The sequence below is a fragment of the Balaenoptera borealis genome (assembly GCF_965194805.1).
Source record: "Balaenoptera borealis genome assembly, chromosome: 11".
Lineage (NCBI taxonomy): Eukaryota > Metazoa > Chordata > Mammalia > Artiodactyla > Balaenopteridae > Balaenoptera > Balaenoptera borealis.
In genome coordinates, this window is record NC_138868.1 from 104,403,453 (window position 1) to 104,422,424 (window position 18,972).

An 18,972-nucleotide genomic window follows, 5' to 3' on the forward strand; every position below is an offset into this window, starting at 1 on the left:
CAAAAAGGGTCAAATTCCAATGGCTGAGGGTAATCAGGCATGGCTTGGTGGAAGGGGTAAATTGGAGATGGGCTTTCAAGAGGCATAGGATTTGAAAGGAGGTAAGAGGAGAATCTAGATAAGGAAGGGATCCAAAGTTAAATAAGCCAAGTGGCTTTGAGGACAGTGAAGAAACAAGACAGACTAGAATGGGAAGCTTGAGTAGAGGGGACCTGGGAAATGAGGCTGAAAAGGCAGGATGGGTCCAGATCACGCAGGGCCCCAAGAAGAATGAATTTACTCTGGCAAAGAGAGACCACTGCAGGTGCTTTAGCAGAATAACTTGATTAATGTTTTAGGACGACTCCTCTGGCAATGATGTATAGGATGGACTGAGCCAAGAGAGATAAAAGGGAAGGCAGAGAGCTATTCTTCTCGTAAGAATAGAATAAAGAATATTATAAAGACTAAAGAATAATATACAATATTTATAATGCAGTGAGATATTATTCCATAGACACTATGCTAATGTACTTTTTCTCATTTAATTCTCACAGAAAACATACAAAGGAAGTCGAATTATCATCTCCATTTTTACAATGAGAAAACAGAATCAAAGAAAGGCTACATAACTTGCTCAGGTCACGTATCTAGGCAGTGGAGGAGTCAGAATTTGAGCCCAGATAATATGACCCAGAGCCTACAGTCTTAGCTACTATCCCATATTCTTCAGTATTATTAAATGTGTCTGAAAGAATCCAAGAACAAAATAATAGGGCTGAACTAATGATTAGTAGTAAAAAAGGAAATGGAAGGAAGAGAGATGAGACTTTACAAGGGAACAAATGACAGAACTTAATGAGATACATGGGGATGAGAAAGACTAAAAAATGATCATCTCTTGAGGGGTGAGAGCACAGGGATATGATAATACCATTCACCCTTGGAAATCACAAGGGTGAATCCAGAGGGGAAAGATGAGTAATATTTCAGATATGCTGCATTTGGAAAGATGAAAAGAAATTCACGTAGAAATTCTAATATGCAGATAAGATAGATTTCAGAAACTCAGGAGAGAGTAAGGATTGAAATTATAGATTTTGAAATTATCTCACATAAAATGAATAGTGGAAACAAAAAAACTAATAAGCTCTCCAAGGGAGAAAAAAAAAAAAAAAAAGGACCAATCCTTGGGGACCAGCAACAGTTGAAAGGCAGAGGAGAGAGGCAGGAGCAGAAACAGGACAGGGTAGTCTCCCAGAGTTCAAGAGATGAGAGTTTCCAGAAGAGAGCAGGCTGCCTTCTCTTTTCACTCTGTACTCTCCTGGAAGATCTCATTCTCACCTATTCCTTAAACTACCATCCACACACATGCAAATAAAAGATAAGAGGTCTATAGTTGAAGGAGTTTGAAAATGTCAACAAAGGGGTGAGGTAAGCAAAGATATCATAAAGGAGTGATTAACTTAAACATGAGGATATAACCAGTTGAAAGCAATATTCGAATGTATAACGATCCTGATGCGTTAATTAAACTAGCTAGGCCAATCAGGGAAAGCATCTGGAAAAGGATGCATTACTACCGAAAGGTAAGGAAACCATGTTAAACTACGTCACTTAGACACAATCAGCAAAATTCAGATTATGGGAAACTTCACAGAACCAACAACCTGGTTCCTTCAACAAGCAAACTGCAAGGGAAAAATATGCAGGTGGAACTTGTAGAATAAGAGAAGCTTGAAAGACGTATCAACCAATCACAATGTGTGAAGTGGACTGGGTCCTGGGTTAAACAAGCACAGTAGAGAAAAAAAAAAATTACGAGGCAAGTAGAAAATTAAACTGGATATTTGATGATATTAAGGAAATACATTAAATATTTTAGCTGTAATAATAATATTGTGGTTACACTTTTTAAAAGTCCTTTATGTTTTTAGAAATCATACTGCTGTATTTATAGCTTTCAGATGCCTGCTATTTGCTTCAAAGAAACACAAGAGGAGTTATGTAGATAGTGATATGGGAGCAGCGAGATTGGCCAGGAGTTAACAATTGCTGGGGCTGGCATTGAGTTCACAGAGCTTCATTTTTTCCTTATGTTTGAAATTTTCCTAAATATTTTTGTTTAAAAGATGCAGTTTGGTTTGCAGGAATAGGATTTCCTTCCATATACTGTAGTTTACATGGCCCTGGTTAAGTTTTCTTGACCTGGGTTCAGTGGATTTTAAGGAACCACGAGGATTATCAAATCAGATCTAGACAAAGCTGGAGGAGGAAGTGGTCCACCAAATAACAGGAATTGAGTTGAACACAAGATACCACTTGAAAGATGACGGAAGATAGATCCTTCAAGTTACTGATTAAAGGGTTTCAAAGATAAAATTTTAACATAAAGGACAACAAGAAACTAATGGGGCGGTGTGTTTAAGGAGTTTGTTGAATGAGCAAAGCAGTAGGTAAGAAAAATGACTCTGTCCGCTCTTGTTTCTAAGACAAATTCAATGCCACTGAAAAAGGCATGCAGCTATGAGATGACCAAACCAAAACGTGGGGTATTTGTTCATGACAAAAGAATGTGTGCGCTAAAGTCGTGTTGAGACACTGGAGATCTAGGGGTCGGGTCATTCAAACTTTCACAAACTACTTCTGTCTTCTTCTCCTTTGTTTATTCCTTCTTCTTTCCCCCAACAAATCCAAAGTGCCTTAGAGGTAGTGCAAAGGCCCTAGGACAAAGGGTAAGAGTAAGAGGTAATATGAAGTTTGGAGGAAAAGATTACAGATTATTTTCTCCCTCTCACTGACTCCTGAATTTAATAGTGTAAACTAAACTTGTCACCTTCCTATTTGTTGTGAGGTGGGGTACAGAACGCTCCGGACGAGGAGGACAAGTTGCTTTAGTTAGGTTGCAGGGCAGTGATGAAGACAGAGCTGTGAAGACCTCTACCCTTTTTCTTTTCTAGGTCTCACCGTCAGCAACTCCCAAAGCACTAGACCTTTTCCCCCAGGTACGTAAACAAAACAAAACAAAACAAATTTAAGGGTAAGATTATGCGAAGGGAGTAGACGGGAGCATTCCAGAGGAAAACCACAAGCGAGGCCTCGTTCACCCAAGGAAGTTGGAGTGGCGGGAGCAGTTTGACAGTCACGTTGGCACGGGCTGGAGACACAGCAACGCGTCAAATCAGAGCCCCGGAAACCGCGGGAAGGACTCTCTGCGGATGCGCGTCCGGTCTTTACACGGAACCTGCGCGTATCAGACTCCAGGGCGACCGTCAGGAGGCAAGAGGCGGGGTCGGGAGAAGTGGCTCCAACCCGGCTCTGAGAGCCGCACTCCCCGGTGTCTCGCAGCCCCGCAGCCGCCGGAGCAGGGAAGGGAGGAGACTGATTCCCCTGAGGTGGACGGAACGTTTAGAACACCTCTCTCCAAATCCAGCTACCTCGCTGTTAACCGAAGCTTGAGAGTCCTCTCCTCCCCTTTGGGGACACCTAAAAGCGACGCCGCGTCGGTTCCGGGTTACACGCTGGAGCTCGGCGGGTGGCGGCCCTGCCGTATCCAAGCCCGGAGTCCCAGACCTCCTCCCGCCCATGGGGGAGGGCCAAGAGAATATAGGCACCAATCGGAATGTACACTTGGAAGACGTTCACCCTCTGGGCCAATAGGAAGGAGGAGGGCGGGGCCGAGGGGGGCCGTTCGCTCTTCGGGTTTAAATCTGGGCGGCCGGGCGGTTAACGGTAGCCTGGGCGCGTTTGAGGGCCGTGCGCCTGCGCGAGCTGTGGGACGCTAACTGAAACCTGCGGTACTACGGTAGCGGGGTGGCGGGACTCGGTGCGGCCGCTGGACGTCCGCTGGACCGGTAAGCGGGCAAAAGCGGGGAGAGATGGTGCACGGGCTCCCCAGGGCCGCCCGCCCGCCCACAGCTGTGGAGAGGTCAGGTTCTGAGTAGCGCGGCATTGGAGTTTCCCTCCCCTGGCTGCCGGTCTCCCCAGCGCGCCGTACGGAGCCTTGACGCTCCGGCCGAGCCCAGGTGTGCGGCCTGCGGAGGCACGTGTGAGCGGCGCCGTGCGTGCCCCCGGCGCGTTCGACCCCTCGAGGTCACGATGTGCGCCAGCTGCCGGTCCACTGCCAACCCGGCGCCCGTAGCGGCGAGCACTCTTTGGTCGCCGCTCTGCGAGGTGGACGGGGCCGAGGGGCCTGTGGGCGGCGGAACCGGTGCCCGTGGGGCAGCCGGCTTCCCCGGAGGCCGTGAGTGTCCGAGACGATAACCACGCCCCGGGCCAGCTGGTGCAGACGCTGGTCTTTGTTGTCGTCGTGAAGGAAGAAAAGTCTCTCCCTCTAGTTTCACCTTTTATGAACTTCCGGATGTCACAGTGCGAGAAGCTCTTTCCCTAATGAGTTAGGAAAGTGTGTAAAATTGAAGAATGCTATAGTCCTGCCCCAGAATGAAGAAAGAAAAACAACTTTTTTTTTTCTGGTTATAAGAAGTATACAATCTCAGTATTTGTAGAAATAAATCCAAGCACTGTTAAGTACATATTTAAAAAGGAAGAAAATACTCGAGATTCCATCAGCCACAGATCAAAAAAAAAAAAAAATCAGTGTTCATATTTGGGTTTACTTAAGATGTATTCATTATGAGTATATATTTACATGATTGGAAAAATGTATTTGTTTTTATATAATTGTGTATTTTGAATATAACAAAGTATATTCATTTAAAAAGCAGATTATGCCTTATTTAGTCCCTAATAGTTTAGGAATAAGTGATTTGATCCATGCCAAATGTAGATATGCATTATCATTTAAAAAAATTATTTATTTCTTTATTTGGCTGCGCCGGGTCTTAGTTGTGGCACGCGGGATCTTCATTGTGGCATGCGAACTCTTAGTTGCGGCCTCTGGGATCTAGTTACCCGACCAGGGCTGGAACCCAGGCCCCCTGCATTGGGTGTGCAGAGTCTTAGCCACTGAACTACCAGGGAAGTCCCTGCATTATCATTTTTTAATGGGTGCATGGTATTTCTTGCTATGGCTCTACTATACCATGTATTATTTAACCTATCCCCTAATGATGGACATTTGTTTTTCCAATTTCTTCATCAACAGAAAATAGCATGGTAGTGGTTACTTGTACATGTACATGTTTGCGTTCTTGTCCAGTTTATCTCCTTAGAATTTCTTGGAAACGGATTGTGGCTTAGAAATTATGGTACATTTTAAATTCTGATTCATAGTGCCAAAGTGCCCTCTAGAAAAACTGTCATCTCCCCTCCGCACCCTCCCCCCACACATAGTACACAGTGTAAGAGTACTTATTTCTCCACACTCCAGCCAGCACTGGGTACTGAAAAGTCTTACCAATCTAGAAGGATAGCTTAATGTTTTTGTTTGCATTATTAATGAGATGAAACATCTTTTTCTATGTTTATTAGTCATTATTTCTTCAGTAAATCATCTGTCTTTTCCCTATTCTGCTGGTGTTTGTACCTTTTAATAGCCTTCTAATAGGAATTTGAATTAGTGATTTTGAACCTGTTACAGTATTTCCACTTGTTTGTTGTCTCTTTGGATTATGGTTGTCTTTTTTAGGGTGTTTTGTTTTCTTTTGTTCTAATACTTTTGTTCTTGAAGCTGCATGCTTTCCTTCCGAGAGGTAGAGAAATTTGTTCTAAATCTGCAATAGCCTCCCAGCAAAGTTTAGAATCTAACTAGTGATCCAGCCCCGCTATTCCAATTTAAAATCCTTCCCTTCCTTTCACTTGCAACTAGGTAAACATGGGACACAGAATTGCTTAAGATTTTGACCAGAAGGTACTGTTGGGTATTTTGGTCAATATCATCTGTATTTATCTACAGAATACAAGCTGTGCTAGCTTCTATGTGAAAGTTTCCCCCTAAGTAAGGAGAAAGGATTATCAGGTCTTTATGTTAAAAAGAAAGAAAAAACTGACAGCTACTTGTGGACCTTATTAAATTTTATATTTTATTATTTGCAAACACCTATCTTCTTCATACATTCGAGAAAGAAAAAGTGTACAATAATTTAACTGCAAAGAAAACATGTTAATCATAGTATAGTATACTACACATGCCATAAAAAAATCTCTTTGGGCTTTAGTATTGGAATTCTTCCAGCCCAGAGTCCTGTTCCATTTCTGTCCCTACTTTCCTCTGTTCTGTGTTTATCTTTTTAGTAGGTAGTTTTGTATTGCATGAACATTGAAATGAATGGTGTAATACTTCTCACAAAGCACCATTTTATTTATATACATAATATATATACTTGTATATTACATGTTATATATATTACATATGTAATATCTATAAAAACATATACATATAAAATCTCATTTAAACTTCACAACCTGTTGAAATAATTCCTTCCATTTTTCCAGTGAAGAAAGAAAAAGCTAAGCCCTACTTTACTCCTCACATTCATTTAGTGCCTACCATCGGTCTGACTCTGGAATTTATACAATGTATTATACAATACAGATAAATGAAGTAATTCTTCAAAGTTACATTTTGGGACTTCTGATTTGCTTCATCTATGATGATTGTCCTGAGTTTTTCTGTGGGTAACTGCCAAAAGTAATGTCATTAGATCCTTATTCTTCTAGATTTGATAATATAACCTGGTTAACCTTGAAAGGATTTCACTTAAGATCAAAGATCCTGGACTTCCCTGGTGGCGCAGTGGTTAAGGACATGGGTTCGATCCCTTGTTCAGGAAGATCCCGCATGCCGCGGAGCAACTAAGCCCGTGAGCCACAACTACTGAGCCCGCGCGCCTAGAGCCCATGCTCCGCAACAAGAGAAGCCACCACAGTAAGAAGCACACTCACTGCAACGAAGAGTAGCCCCCACTTGCTGCAGCTAGAGAAAGCCTGCATGCAGCAACGAAGACTCAACGCAGCCAAAAATAAATAAATAAATTTATTTTTAAAAAAGAAGATCAAAGACCCTGATCCTCTCTTTTGCTTCTATAGAATCTGCTAAGCATGGCTTTTTAGTTAGTGCTTTTTGTCCCATGTATCATTTCTTTATAGTTGATTTTTTTTTTTTTGAGTGATTCCCTAAACTCTGTTCTTTTCTAGGTTTTTCTTTGACTTGAAAACTAATGCCAGTGAAAGTACATTGAAATAAGGTAGGAACCTGAAAAAAATAAAATGCTTTGGTTTGTCTTTACATGTTTAAGTGGGGATATTTTGCTATGCTCAGTGATTACGCTATCTTTACATCAAAATTAAAGGAGAAAGCAGTCATATTTTAAGGACATTTACGCTATCTTTACATCAAAATTAAAGGAGAAAGCAATCATATTTTAAGGACATTTAGGGTATTATGAAATGTTGGCAGATCAAGTCCCAAAAACTGATGACGTGATTCAAACTCCAGAAGACCTGGATCGTACAATTGGCAATTTAGAAAAAAATCTTACTTCGTCCAGCTATTTCCCCATCTCTAAAATGGGGCTCTTTTCTGGTTCCTACTCTGCTAGAATGTAAAAGCTATTGTGTCTTCTTGCTCTTCAAAAGTATAGGGTCACTTCACTTCCTTATACTATTTTATTTCCTAAACTTGGAACCCTTTCAGTGAAGTCTTCTTTCTGTGGCCCATCCACTACTGAGCATCAGTGTACTATTTCTATGTTAGTATTGTTTCTAATTGTCCCATCTATTATTATATTTTACCTAGCAGCTTGAGGGTATAAATCATATTTGTATACCTGGAGTTTTGAATATAGGTAGGAACAAACTAATTATTTGTTGGCGGTAAATAAAACTTTGGATCTCATATAGTATATAATATTATATCATAAATGTGGACTAGCAATGCACTCTGATGTGATGAAAATTGTTACTATTGAGGCAGAAGGTCTGACTTCATTTACTTTGATGTTTATTGTTTTAATTGCTATAAAGGATAATGTATTATTTAAGAGAACTTTAAACTCTTCTGAATGAATATTGGTGTTTATAAGTCATATTTTGAGGGTTACTTATCAACTTTGAGAACAAGCAAAGCCCCACCTCATTTTCCTGTCCTAGTGTGTGTCTCCAGAATGTGCTTAAATCTGAAATGTAGGAGTTATCCTGAAAGGTCCCTGCTTTAAACGTCACACTCACTCAACCACGAAGTCCTGTTGGTTCTCCTTTCTTAATCTCAAATTCACCTACTTGTGTCCGTTCCCCTTTCTGCAAATCTAGTCTAGGCCGTCATCATCTATTTCCTTGATTGCTCCAACAGCCTCTTAATTGGTCCCACTGTCTTGTCCTCTTGCAATGCACAGTAAACCCAGAGCAATATTTTTCCTACACAATTCTGGCTCTTAATTTTTTTTTTTCCAGTGGCCTCTCAAGGTAAAATTTAAGCTTTTTTAGGAAGGCCTACAAGGCTCTAAAACATGACCCTTGCTTACCTTTCCTAACTGTGCTATTGTCACTCTGAAGCCATACTACTGTATTTACAGTTACCTGAATGCAAATGCTGTAACCTTTAACCTTTTATACAGCTGCATCTTCTGCCTTAAACACAATTAAAGCTCTGCTACTTTATCCCCACTTTAATTGACTCCCCCTTGTTCTGCAAGATTTAGCTTGCATGTCTCCTCCTTATAAGAGCTTTCCTTAAACCACTAGGCCAGGGATTGGTAAACTGCATGGCCTGTTTTTATATGGCCCGTGGGCTAAGAGTTTTTTCTGCACGTGTAAAATGTTAAAAAAAAAAAGGGGGGGCTTCCCTGGTGGCACAGTGGTTGAGAATCTGCCTGCCAATGCAGGGGACACGGGTTCGAGCCCTGGTCTGGGAAGATCCCACATGCCGCGGAGCGACTGGGCCCGTGAGCCACAACTACTGAGCCTGCGCGTCTGGAGCCTGTGCTCCGCAACAAGAGAGGCCGCGATAGTGAGAGGCCCGCGCACCGCGATGAAGAGTGGCCTCCGCTCGCCGCAACTAGAGGAAGCCCTCGCACAGAAACGAAGACCCAACACAGCCAAAAATAAATAAATAAATAAATTTTTTAAAAAAAGAAAAAATATCCTTTATAAAAAATAAAAAAAAATTAAAAAAAAAGGACTATGCAACAGAGACAATTTGTGGCTCACATAGCACTAGACTGATAAGCTTCATAAGAGATGCTGTGCCTTACCCACTTGGGTCATTTTCAGGTATCTTGCCTGGCACTAAACCAGTTAATCAAATATATCACTTACTAAATTTTGTATTTTTAATTTTTGACACTTGGGCAAAGCTCTTTATGAGAATTCAGATGAGTAGTAAATATCTCATTTGCTTTTAAAAAGGACAGCACAACAAATCAGACACTTGCAGGATCTGGCTTTAATGAATGTGAACACAAGGCACAGGTTTCCAGGTGTATGTAAACATATGTCCATTTTAAAATTACTTTTTGCTTCTTCCATCTCTAATTCTCTTGGACAGGAATGAAAGAATGTTTAAATTCTTTCTTATTCAAGCAAGAACTTCTTTAGCCTAATGGTTTTTTGTTGCCTCCTAGATCTTGGTGAGTTCTCTATGGTTAAATGATGCTTTTAATTTCTGTATCAACACAAACTCTCTTTGTTGGTTTCTCCAAAATAGTATTTTCTTCCTCTAGTGTGTCATTACAGTCCCTTTTGGCTTTTGTTTCTTCGTCATGGAATAAATGTGGGTGCTCAATGCGTCCCCTACGTACAAAATGCTGGATCCGGGATTCTAATCCTTGGCATTTAGGACGATCCATTAGGGGCTTATAAGTGCGCATTTTCACTCCTTCTACAAAGGCACTGGTCTGCTTTATGACAGAGGGCTTAACATTTCTCCATTCTATCACTCCATCCATCTTTGGTCCTATAATGTATACAATCAAGCATTACATGGATACTTTACCACAATAGAATCACCTCCAAACTTTATGTGAATCTCCCTCCCCCATAACCCTGTATAACTCTGGTTCCCTGTCATACCTGTCCTACAGGGTACCGCAACAGAGTCCAGTCCTTGTAGCATACTATACAGCATCTGAGTTTTAACAGCATGATTAGCCCAGAGTTGCTGAAGGTGGGTAACATTGAACTCCTGAACTTCCCGGTCATAGATCCACTTAATATTTTCAAACTTACAGTCATACAAGACTAAAGGAAATTCTACAGCCATACTAGAGAGAAAGAGAGAAGAAACAGAGTATGAGAATACACAGCAGCCATCCAACAATTCTTAAAAAACAGGATTAGTTGGGTTAAAAGGAGGGGGAAAACTTTGTCAATACTGAGTATCTAACAGTTAAGAAAATAAAACACCATCCCTAACCTGGAACAACTTTATAATTAAAAAAAGAAAAAGGCAGCAAACCATGGATCAACTAGTTAGGCTTGGTCTACATTAAATTTCAGTGGTAACAAGTCACCTAGAAGTGAGCTGACTCGGGCCCACCATAATGCTATAAAACTATTTAAGAGGCCTGGTCCAAACACCGGCTTCTTACTGAAGGGATAGAACAGTAACAGAAGAAAATTAAAAGATACCACTCCCTGCTACATGTTCATAACATTCTACAAGTTAAGAGTAAAAGCTTCATGAAGGCAGGATCAGAGACTTAGTTATTTAGACAATGGTGGGGAGAGGAAGAATATTTTAAAATATATTCTTACATATCTCAGGGCAATAGCTGTTTTATTTTGGGGGTCTGGGTGTTTCCTTGTTTCATTTATTTAAAACTTACCTGTATTGAGGCTTCTGGGGATTTTTCTCTATGTTCAGCAGCTCATCAATAACCTCTGGCTTCTCCATTCCTTGGCCAATCAGAAAAAGGATAGCCATCATACAGCGGACTTGATGGTAAAGGAATGCCTGGCCAATCACTTCAAACTGACATAACTGAAAGGGTTCTTGCCATCTCTCCTCAGCCAGGCTCTGGCCTACTAGCTGCACTTGAGCGGACAGAATAGTCCTCTGAAAATTAATCACCCCGTTGGCTACATCCATTTTACATAAGTTCCTAAAATCATGTGTGCCAACATACTTCTGAGCTGCATAGTTCATGGTTACAATGTCTAAGTCAGCACAAGGGAAGAAATAGCGGTAGGTCCTCTCAAGACAGCTGAACCTAGCGCTGAAGCTAGGTTCTACGGGAGCCCAGGCCAGTACACGGATGTCTGGAGGGAGCACCCGATTGAGAATGTGGGTATAACGGATCTCTATAGCTGCATCGTTGACTTCATCTTTTAAATCAAAATCCTCTGAATCCCTGCCCTTTGGAAAGTGAGAACGTAGGTCAAGAGAAATCACCTGTGGAAATAGAGAAAGATATTGTTTTACAGATACAAATAATCTGAATCCTCAGTATGTACACCTAGAATATATTGGTATTGCTCGCTTTGTGGAACAGTACAATGGCCCTTACCTGTCCAAAGGCACTAACTCCTTTATCTGTTCGCCCACACCGGTGATAGTTGGATGTCTGTCTGTTTTCTACTAGTCGAGTCTTGGTTAGAGCCTCAAACAGTTTCTCTTCTATTGTATTGTTTGTGTTTTCCTGACTGGCAAAGCCCTGATATCCCCAGCCCAGATAAGCTATCTTTAGGGCTACATGTCTTCGACTGTGAGCGCTGAAATCAAATGCACGCTTAGCTTTTACAGCTCCTGAAGAATTTTCTCTAACGTTTGAGTCCTTGTTGTTGGCCTGTTCTTTTTTAAGTCTTTGTACCTCCTGCTCCAGTTCTTGCACTCTTTTTAGGAGTTTCTCAGTCTGGATTCTTTCTATGTCATTTTCAGCCATGATAAGACAACCTCAGGAATAAACAAATCATAGAGATCCACCCTATCTGAAAAGAGAGTAAAGAGGTACAATTTTAGTGCTGATTGCTTTGGTGATGTCAATATCATTCCATTATGTTCAAATAGTATCTAAGATTTAATTTGATGCCTAAAGGATATGGACTTTTGATTCTGCCCAGGGATACAAGCATTAGCTTTATTATGGGTTGATCATCCAGCTGTTACTCTTTTCCATCCTGTCTGGCCAATTCACAGTGGAAAGGGAAAGTAGCATCAAAAAATATTCAGCTAGCATTGTTAAGAGTAGTCAGAATTTACGGAATATGTAGATTTCATTTCTCTCTTCTTCATGAGCTGAGACGACTGAGGACGGATGTTATTGATATTTTTTCCCCTAAAACATTTCCTTTTGACTTCTCATTATATTTGTCCCATCTTTCCAATCATAAGATCTGTTTATATGGAATATTTATGTCTACTCCAAGTTTCTATTGTTTTCCAATATTTCAGATAAAATCAGTGGCTTGTATGTTCAGTCTAATACTCAGTTCCGTCTTAAAGGTGGTACAATAAGAGCTGGCTTGATGGAAGAAACTTGTCAGTGATTGTACTTCATACTGGAAGTAGAATCTGGAGTCAAGATTTTCCTACTTTAAGCAGTTTTGATGGCAGAAAGAAGGTAATTAAGCATCAAGATCTTTAAGTCAAATTTAATGCATGTCCTGATAAAAGATTTCTGTACCTCTAGCAGTTAAAAGTCACTCTAGATAATATAATTTAGATATCAGTGTTGAAATTCCTGGCATATTGCAATAATCTGAGGACAACTGTACTATACCTATAATACTGGGACAGTACTAGACAATCTTTGACTGATGGTTACTTTAGTTAAAGAATATCATCTCCACATCTGTTCTAAGGCTGACTAGGTTATCTAAGTCTAGGTAGCTCATTTAGTTTTTTGCTCTTTGAGTTTCTGTATCTATGATAGATGAAAAGTTTAAATGTAAAAAATGAAACTATAAAAGTACTAGAAGAAAACATGAGATAACTTTCTTATAATCTTGTTGAAGTAGGAAAGGCATTTATAAGTAAGGCACTGTAGAAACCCAGAAACTGTAGAAAACCAAAAAAATGTGACTACCTAAAAATATGTTTCTACCAGCAAAAAGTCAGAAGGTAAATAACTAACTGGCAAGAAAAATGTAAAGATGGTATGTATTCCATGAATATATAAATCAGTTTTAATATAAAGATCAACAAGAAAAAAATCCAACAACCTGAGAGGTAAATGGAAACAAGCATTTCATACAAAAGGGAAAAAAAGCTTGTAAATGTATGAAAAGATGCTCAAATTCATTCAATTTAAATAAATGCCAATTTATATGAGAAGTATTTTCTTTACCAAACTGACTGCAAAGAGAGGAGAGGGTTTGATAGTATACCACCTTGGAGAGAGGAAGGAGAAACAAGATCTGGAATATACACTCAGTACAACTTCTTTAGGGGGCATCTAGCAACAGCTATCAAAATTGAGCACATACATACCTTTTGACCCACCTATTCCATTTCTAGAAATTTAACATACACATATGCTTGCACAAGTATGTAAAAACTTACAAGATATTTGTTGTAACATTCGTTTTTAAGAACAAAAGACTAAGTCTAAAATCAGTCAGGGACAGGCTGAATAAATTATGGTACATCCTTACAGTGGAATTCCGTGTACCTTTAAACAAAATGAAGTATGTCTACATGTACTGAAACAGCTGGATCACCAAGACTATCTTTAAGGTTCAGAAGAGTTGTATAATATGTTCCTTTATGGTATAAAAGTGCATATGAATATGGAAAATTACTGGAGAAATTATAAGAAGCTGCTTTTGAGAGTGAAACTAGGTTTGGGTGGTGTGAGGTGGGGAGTCCTTGCTTTAAACTACATGTATATGTATTCGTTTTTCAGCTTAAGAAGAAAAATAGTAGAGACACAGGAAATACTGGGCAGTAGATACCTATTCTAGATCCAGTCAGGAAACTGGTATTGGGTATTTGACTGGTTGGTTTGGGTACTAAAAGTTAATTCAGTGACAGGCTGTTGGGATGAACATAGTTAGCTTGGCAGCTGAAGGCGTGTTATTTCTTAAGCATAAGGAGTGTATGCATTTATATTACTGCTTTTGTAATGGTTTTTTGAATTAAATCACTCTCATGGTTAAAAGCAAGGACTCTGAATCCAGACTGCCTGAGTTAGAATTCCAGGTCCACCACTTATTAGCTGTGTAACCTTGGGCTGTTTGATCTCTCAATGCCTCATGTTACTCATCTGTGAAAAGAGGATACTAAGAGTACCTATCCCACAGCTGTGAGGATTACACGAATTTAATAAATGTGAAGCACGAAAAACAGTGCTGGATACATAAAGTGTCCCTCTAAGTACAAGTTACATAATGTACATTAAGTATCGTGCCCCATATCATTAGTCTCTTGAGCTTTTCTCATGCCTGAACTCACCTATCCTAGGAGCTACTAAAGGTGGCAAGACTACCAGGCAGTAAAAGTGGGAGTGAATAAGAAGAGAGTGGAAATGAAAGCGGTTAATAAACGCTCGAGTTGAGTTAATGCCCCTCCAAAGTGCTCCCCTACTGCCCGTACTAATCTGTATTTTACTATATACTTAACTGTTCTACTTATGACTGCCTTAGCCATTCTTTCTCCATTTCACTGCTATAAAATAGTACACAAGAAGGGAATGAACGATTTTTGAACTGGAAATTTATTACTGCAGAACTGATCGGTGTTTTCTCTTGCAGAAGGTCCTACAGTGTAGGGGAAGCAGTGGAGGAACTTGTGGGACCTGATGGACAAAAATGGGCCAATATGGATCCAGAAGAACGAATGTTAGCAGCTGCTACAGCTTTTACCCGTATCTGTGCAGGGCAGGGTGAGGGGGGTGTCAGGAGAGCAGCCCAGTGCATCCCATGTGATCCCTACAGTAAAGCCTCAGTAACCCCAGGAACGCGACCTGCTCTTCCTGTGCAACTGCATTACCCACATATAGACAGCAATGCCTCTTCAGAAGCAGTCTCAGAGGCCTCCCAAAGACTCCGAAAGCCCGTGATGAAGAGAAAGGTGCTGCGTCGAAAGCCAGGTGGGGAAGTATTAGTGACGGATGAGTCGATCATCAGTGAATCAGAGTCTGGTACAGAAAGTGACATGGATGTCTGGGACTTAAGACAAAGGCTGATGAATCTGCAGTTCCAGGATGACAGGGAATCTCCAGTTGATATTTCACAAAAATTTAGTCTACCACGTGAATACCAAGGAATTTCTCAAGATCAGCTCATTTGCTGTCTACGAAGAGGAGAAATGGGCTCTCCAGCTTATGAACAAGACCTGATCGTTGCCAGCCGACCCAAGTCCTTTATACTCCCAAGGCTGGACCAGTTGAGCCGAAACCGGGGCAAGGTAGACCGGGTAGCCCGCTATTTTGAGTATAAACGAGACTGGGACTTGATGCGGTTACCTGGTGAAGATCATAGGAAGGAATTACGCTGGGGTGTCCGAGAGCAGATGCTTTGTCGTGCAGAACACCAATCCAAGCCTCAGCACATATATGTTCCAAACAATTACCTAGTACCAACTGAGAAGAAACGATCTGCCCTTCGTTGGGGTGTTCGTTGTGACCTTGCAAATGGTGTGATGCCCAAGAAGCTTCCCTTCCCTCTTTCTCCTTCTTAAGTCTTTTTAACCTGTCTCTCCTTTCACAGCATTGTTTGGGATAACCTGGTTCTTAACCTCTCTCCTTTTACTTAAATAGAAACAACTAACTCAAAAGACCATGGAACAGAGTGAGGACTTCACCCATCACTGGTCTTTCCTAGGTATATGTCACATTGGTATCGAATACCACTTAACTTCCAAATTACCACTCATACCTAGCAATTGCAAGAGGAATCATGCCAGGAAAAGAAAAACAGACCTGGTCTTTCTATTTTGTCAGACTAGTAAGCAAAGCCAGCACTATTTCTGTTTTATAAACTTGTTACCTTTGGCCAGTGTGAGTTGCTGTTTTTATGAGTGTGTTTTTAAAGTTGCTGGGTAGTAAGCTTATCTATTAAAGAATTTTGGAAATTTGTGAATTTGACCTTATTGTTACTTAAATACTTCCCAAAGATGATCTCAAACCTAGGTTATGATTCTGCTTCCAATCATACTCCCCATCATACTCTCACCACCTAAATAATGAGAGCCAAAGGGAATGAACAAAAGCCTGCCCTTTACACACAGTCCTAAAGGAGGGAAGGTAACAGCATAGATAACCTTCGTTACGAAAGGAATATAGTAAATCCAGCTAACTGTTTTAATAATTTTTAATAGATGCTCAATTACAGCACTGTGTGACATGCAAGATTCTAACCCAAGTTTTGTTTCAGAATTATTTCAGCAATATATTGCCCTCCATTTGTTACTTCTAGAATGCCATAGTTTTTATAATTTGCCACTAAGATTTTCTTAGAAATTATGCCTGTCACTTGAAGGCTATTCCCACTCTGCAACAGAACTTCAAACTCCTAGCAGCTGGAACCAGATGGAGAGATAATAACCAAAATGAATCTGATCTATTAGGGTACAGACCAAATCACTAATTTAGCTCACCTGAACTTGGATCTATTTGTTCCTGACGCTTCTGGTCCAAAAACACCTAAAATCTGGAAGTTGTCAGTTTTAGCATTTAAGCCAGAAGAGTGACAGCAGAAATAGCTTACTTGTTCTAGGAAAAAAACAGCTGTGTAACAAAAATGAATGACCTTGACCATTACTATCTGCTAAAATACATTTTCTCCGTAATATTTAAGCGACATTATTCATTCATTCACTCACCCAGTTCCATCGTTAGGCATTCATCAGGGAAAGTAAGAATCAGTGACTCAAAGATATATGTAGGATACATTCACTGCAAATACGTAAAAACTGCAAACTACCCAACAACAGTGAAATAATTAAACGTTAGACTATTAGTCACTGGAAATCTATGGTAAGCTAATAGAAAAATGCAAGTTAGGTCAATCAAGTTGCAAACTGTACCGTACAATCTCAGTCATACTGCACACGCAAGGCACAAGGAAAGATCAACACACCTAACTCTAGGTGGTGGGATTAAAGGTAGTTTTTATTTAAACCTCTCTTTTTTAAAAGTTAAAAGCCGCATGGCACTTTTTACATACAACTTACAGCAAAACAATGATTTACATCTTCATATCTCAAAGACCAATATTACCGGATCAAAAAGTTTCCGAAGTGATTATCTAGTTCAACCCCTTATATAACCGAAAAACTAGTCCAAACGGGTTAAGCGAGTAGTAAGACATTTTGGGGAAAAGAGGACTCCTGACGGGTGAAGCAGAGTGGTTCCCAAACAGCCATGTAATACCTGGAGGGGGGCCACCAAATTACCACAAAGGAATTTCGTGCGTGCGCTAAGCATTGATTGTAAATATTAAAACAGCCGTCGCTAGACTTTCGATGTATTTTTTGAAGTTAAAAAGATTTAGTCTCGAAAATATTAGTAACCAGTGTAAATAGTAGAAAGAGCATTGCCCATGATAAACTTTTAAACCAAAGAAGGAAGCAGGGGTAATAGCCAAAGGATTAGGAAAGACGCACTATGATCATTAATACTGGAAAGTAATCCCCCAAACAATTTGAAAATCGTTGCCACGCCTGCCCACCCCACATACTACTGGGATCCCGACCTCTACTAATATTTCGTTTTATGAGCAAACAAAAGTCTAACTGAGGCAGAAGAGATTACACTCCGCAGTCCCAGGGCCCTCAAGGAATCGAATTAAAGAAGCTCCTACTGCTGCACGTTTCTGACAAGTGCTCCAAGAAGCACCAGACACAAAAACACGGTCTTTAGCGAGTTCCCATTTCCATGCTCTAAAAAGTGCTTTCCTGAAAAGATCAAGGTATGGGAACAGGGGCTTAGAGGGAAGAAAGAAACGTCCATCTGTTTGTCCATCTGCCCGTTCCCCTTTGAAGGACCCAGAAAATAACCCACCCCAAAACCCCCACATTTACCTTCCGGTCGTCGGCCACGCAGCTTTTCTCGAGACAGGAAGCTGTCCCTTTGCGTCGTCTACGCGCGCGTCCGGGGCCTCATGGGAAATGTAGTCCATCTTCATGGGAAATGTAGTTCTAAGAGCCGGGAGTGCAGGCTTGACGCTGAAATCTGCCTAATGTTTTCTAATCTAGTCACCATTCGTCCACCTCCAACAAGGCAGAATCTGGGTCCTGCGGTAGGACAAGAATAAAAGGATAATTTCTAGTGCGCTAAAATAATAGAAAACTAAAATTAAAGAACTTGGTCTGATTTTATTCGTACTTAAATTAGTAGAAAGTTATCATTGAGAGTCAAAAACATTTACAATTAGAATCCACATGGAAAGGCTGAAAAGGAATGTGATCATCTCAAAACAGACGACTGAGGTGTCCGAGAGTGACCGAACAGGGATGGGGAGTCTTGCTTCAGTACCACGGAGAGATCATAACTAGGTTTTGTTTGTGCGTTTTTCTAGAGATGCTGATCGAAACCGCAAGATTCCAGTTAGAAAACTGGCGGTGGGGGAGGGGTGGGGATTTGGTTCTTTTGTCCAAATTTAGCAGTCATTAGTGCACAGAATCTATCCCGGATTATGCAGGTGAAGGTAGGAGGTGAAGGTTGTACCGAAAGGGAAACGGTTTTCTCCGGATTGCTTTACCAAGAGGCGCGTATCAGAATTAAAATGAAAATAAGCCAGTATGTGGAAACATCACAGGTATCTAGTAACAGGGACGGTAGTTAGAGCTTAAACAACTTTACTTCCTCTCTGCATCTTTCGCATTCGAATTCATTTGTCAGATGAAACTCACCAATTCTGACTCTCCACTTTCCTATGCCATTCACTAGCCTTTCTGACATCTTGCAACACAGAAGCGGAAATTTCGGGGGGACGCGGGCACGAGAGCTTGAAGCGGGGTGGAGGGGTCCTGCCTCACCACCAGGAGAATAGTCTGGGGAGAGGGTGGTGGGGTAGGAGAGGTAGGACTCTCGAATCCGTACGGAGATTGCTGCCGCTTAGAGTCCCACGCTGCTGTTGGCTCAGCAGAGGTCAGCCGCGGGCGAAAGTTCACCACGATAACGCCCCTGCCGGGTTTCCAGCGCCTGGCGCTGACTG

General features: G+C 40.9%; 2 protein-coding genes and 1 long non-coding RNA gene across 11 annotated transcripts in view; 1 reads left to right on the forward strand and 2 right to left on the reverse strand.

Annotated features, from left to right (window-relative positions):
* LOC309605329 overlaps positions 1 to 3,549 on the reverse strand; it is a 128,078-nt gene extending 124,529 nt beyond the window's left edge. For both annotated transcript variants that reach the window (XR_014231339.1, XR_014231340.1), the window contains exon 1: positions 3,417 to 3,549. This is a non-coding gene — a long non-coding RNA (uncharacterized lncRNA). The remainder of the gene's footprint in view (positions 1 to 3,416) is intronic.
* Positions 3,550 to 3,697: 148 nt separating this feature from the next.
* HYLS1 (HYLS1 centriolar and ciliogenesis associated) lies at positions 3,698 to 15,894 on the forward strand. 5 transcript variants are annotated; one of them, XM_082341057.1, is made up of 4 exons: positions 3,698 to 3,833; positions 7,075 to 7,124; positions 12,266 to 12,434; positions 14,566 to 15,894. In XM_082341057.1, the coding sequence occupies exons 3-4, from the start codon at positions 12,421 to 12,423 to the stop codon at positions 15,491 to 15,493; spliced, it is 942 nt and encodes a 313-aa protein (XP_082197183.1). In that variant the 5' UTR covers positions 3,698 to 3,833; positions 7,075 to 7,124; positions 12,266 to 12,420; the 3' UTR covers positions 15,494 to 15,894. The 5 variants fall into 5 exon arrangements, with proteins under 5 accessions (XP_082197183.1, XP_082197182.1, XP_082197185.1 ...); XM_082341056.1 differs by having other exon boundaries at positions 12,317 to 12,434; XM_082341059.1 differs by lacking the exon at positions 12,266 to 12,434.
* PUS3 (pseudouridine synthase 3) lies at positions 9,302 to 18,966 on the reverse strand. 4 transcript variants are annotated; one of them, XM_082341032.1, is made up of 7 exons: positions 18,668 to 18,966; positions 17,837 to 18,049; positions 16,412 to 16,526; positions 11,382 to 11,802; positions 10,701 to 11,266; positions 9,946 to 10,136; positions 9,302 to 9,829 (listed from the first exon to the last, which is right to left on the reverse strand). In XM_082341032.1, the coding sequence occupies exons 4-7, from the start codon at positions 11,754 to 11,756 to the stop codon at positions 9,519 to 9,521; spliced, it is 1,443 nt and encodes a 480-aa protein (XP_082197158.1). In that variant the 5' UTR covers positions 11,757 to 11,802; positions 16,412 to 16,526; positions 17,837 to 18,049; positions 18,668 to 18,966; the 3' UTR covers positions 9,302 to 9,518. The 4 variants fall into 4 exon arrangements, with proteins under 4 accessions (XP_082197158.1, XP_082197157.1, XP_082197159.1 ...); XM_082341031.1 differs by having other exon boundaries at positions 16,412 to 16,541; XM_082341033.1 differs by lacking the exon at positions 16,412 to 16,526.
* Positions 18,967 to 18,972: the final 6 nt, after the last annotated feature.

Bases quoted from the DNA above. Each gene is read 5' to 3' on its own strand.
- PUS3 (XM_082341033.1), bottom strand. From the start codon at position 11,756: ATGGCTGAAAATGACATAGAAAGAATCCAGACTGAGAAACTCCTAAAA. The intron at 10,137-10,700 runs GTAAGTTTTAAA...CTTTCTCTCTAG, and splicing joins CCCCAGAAGCCTCAATACAG to TATGGCTGTAGAATTTCCTT. The intron at 9,830-9,945 runs GTATGACAGGGA...TATACATTATAG, and splicing joins TGCGGTACCCTGTAGGACAG to GACCAAAGATGGATGGAGTG.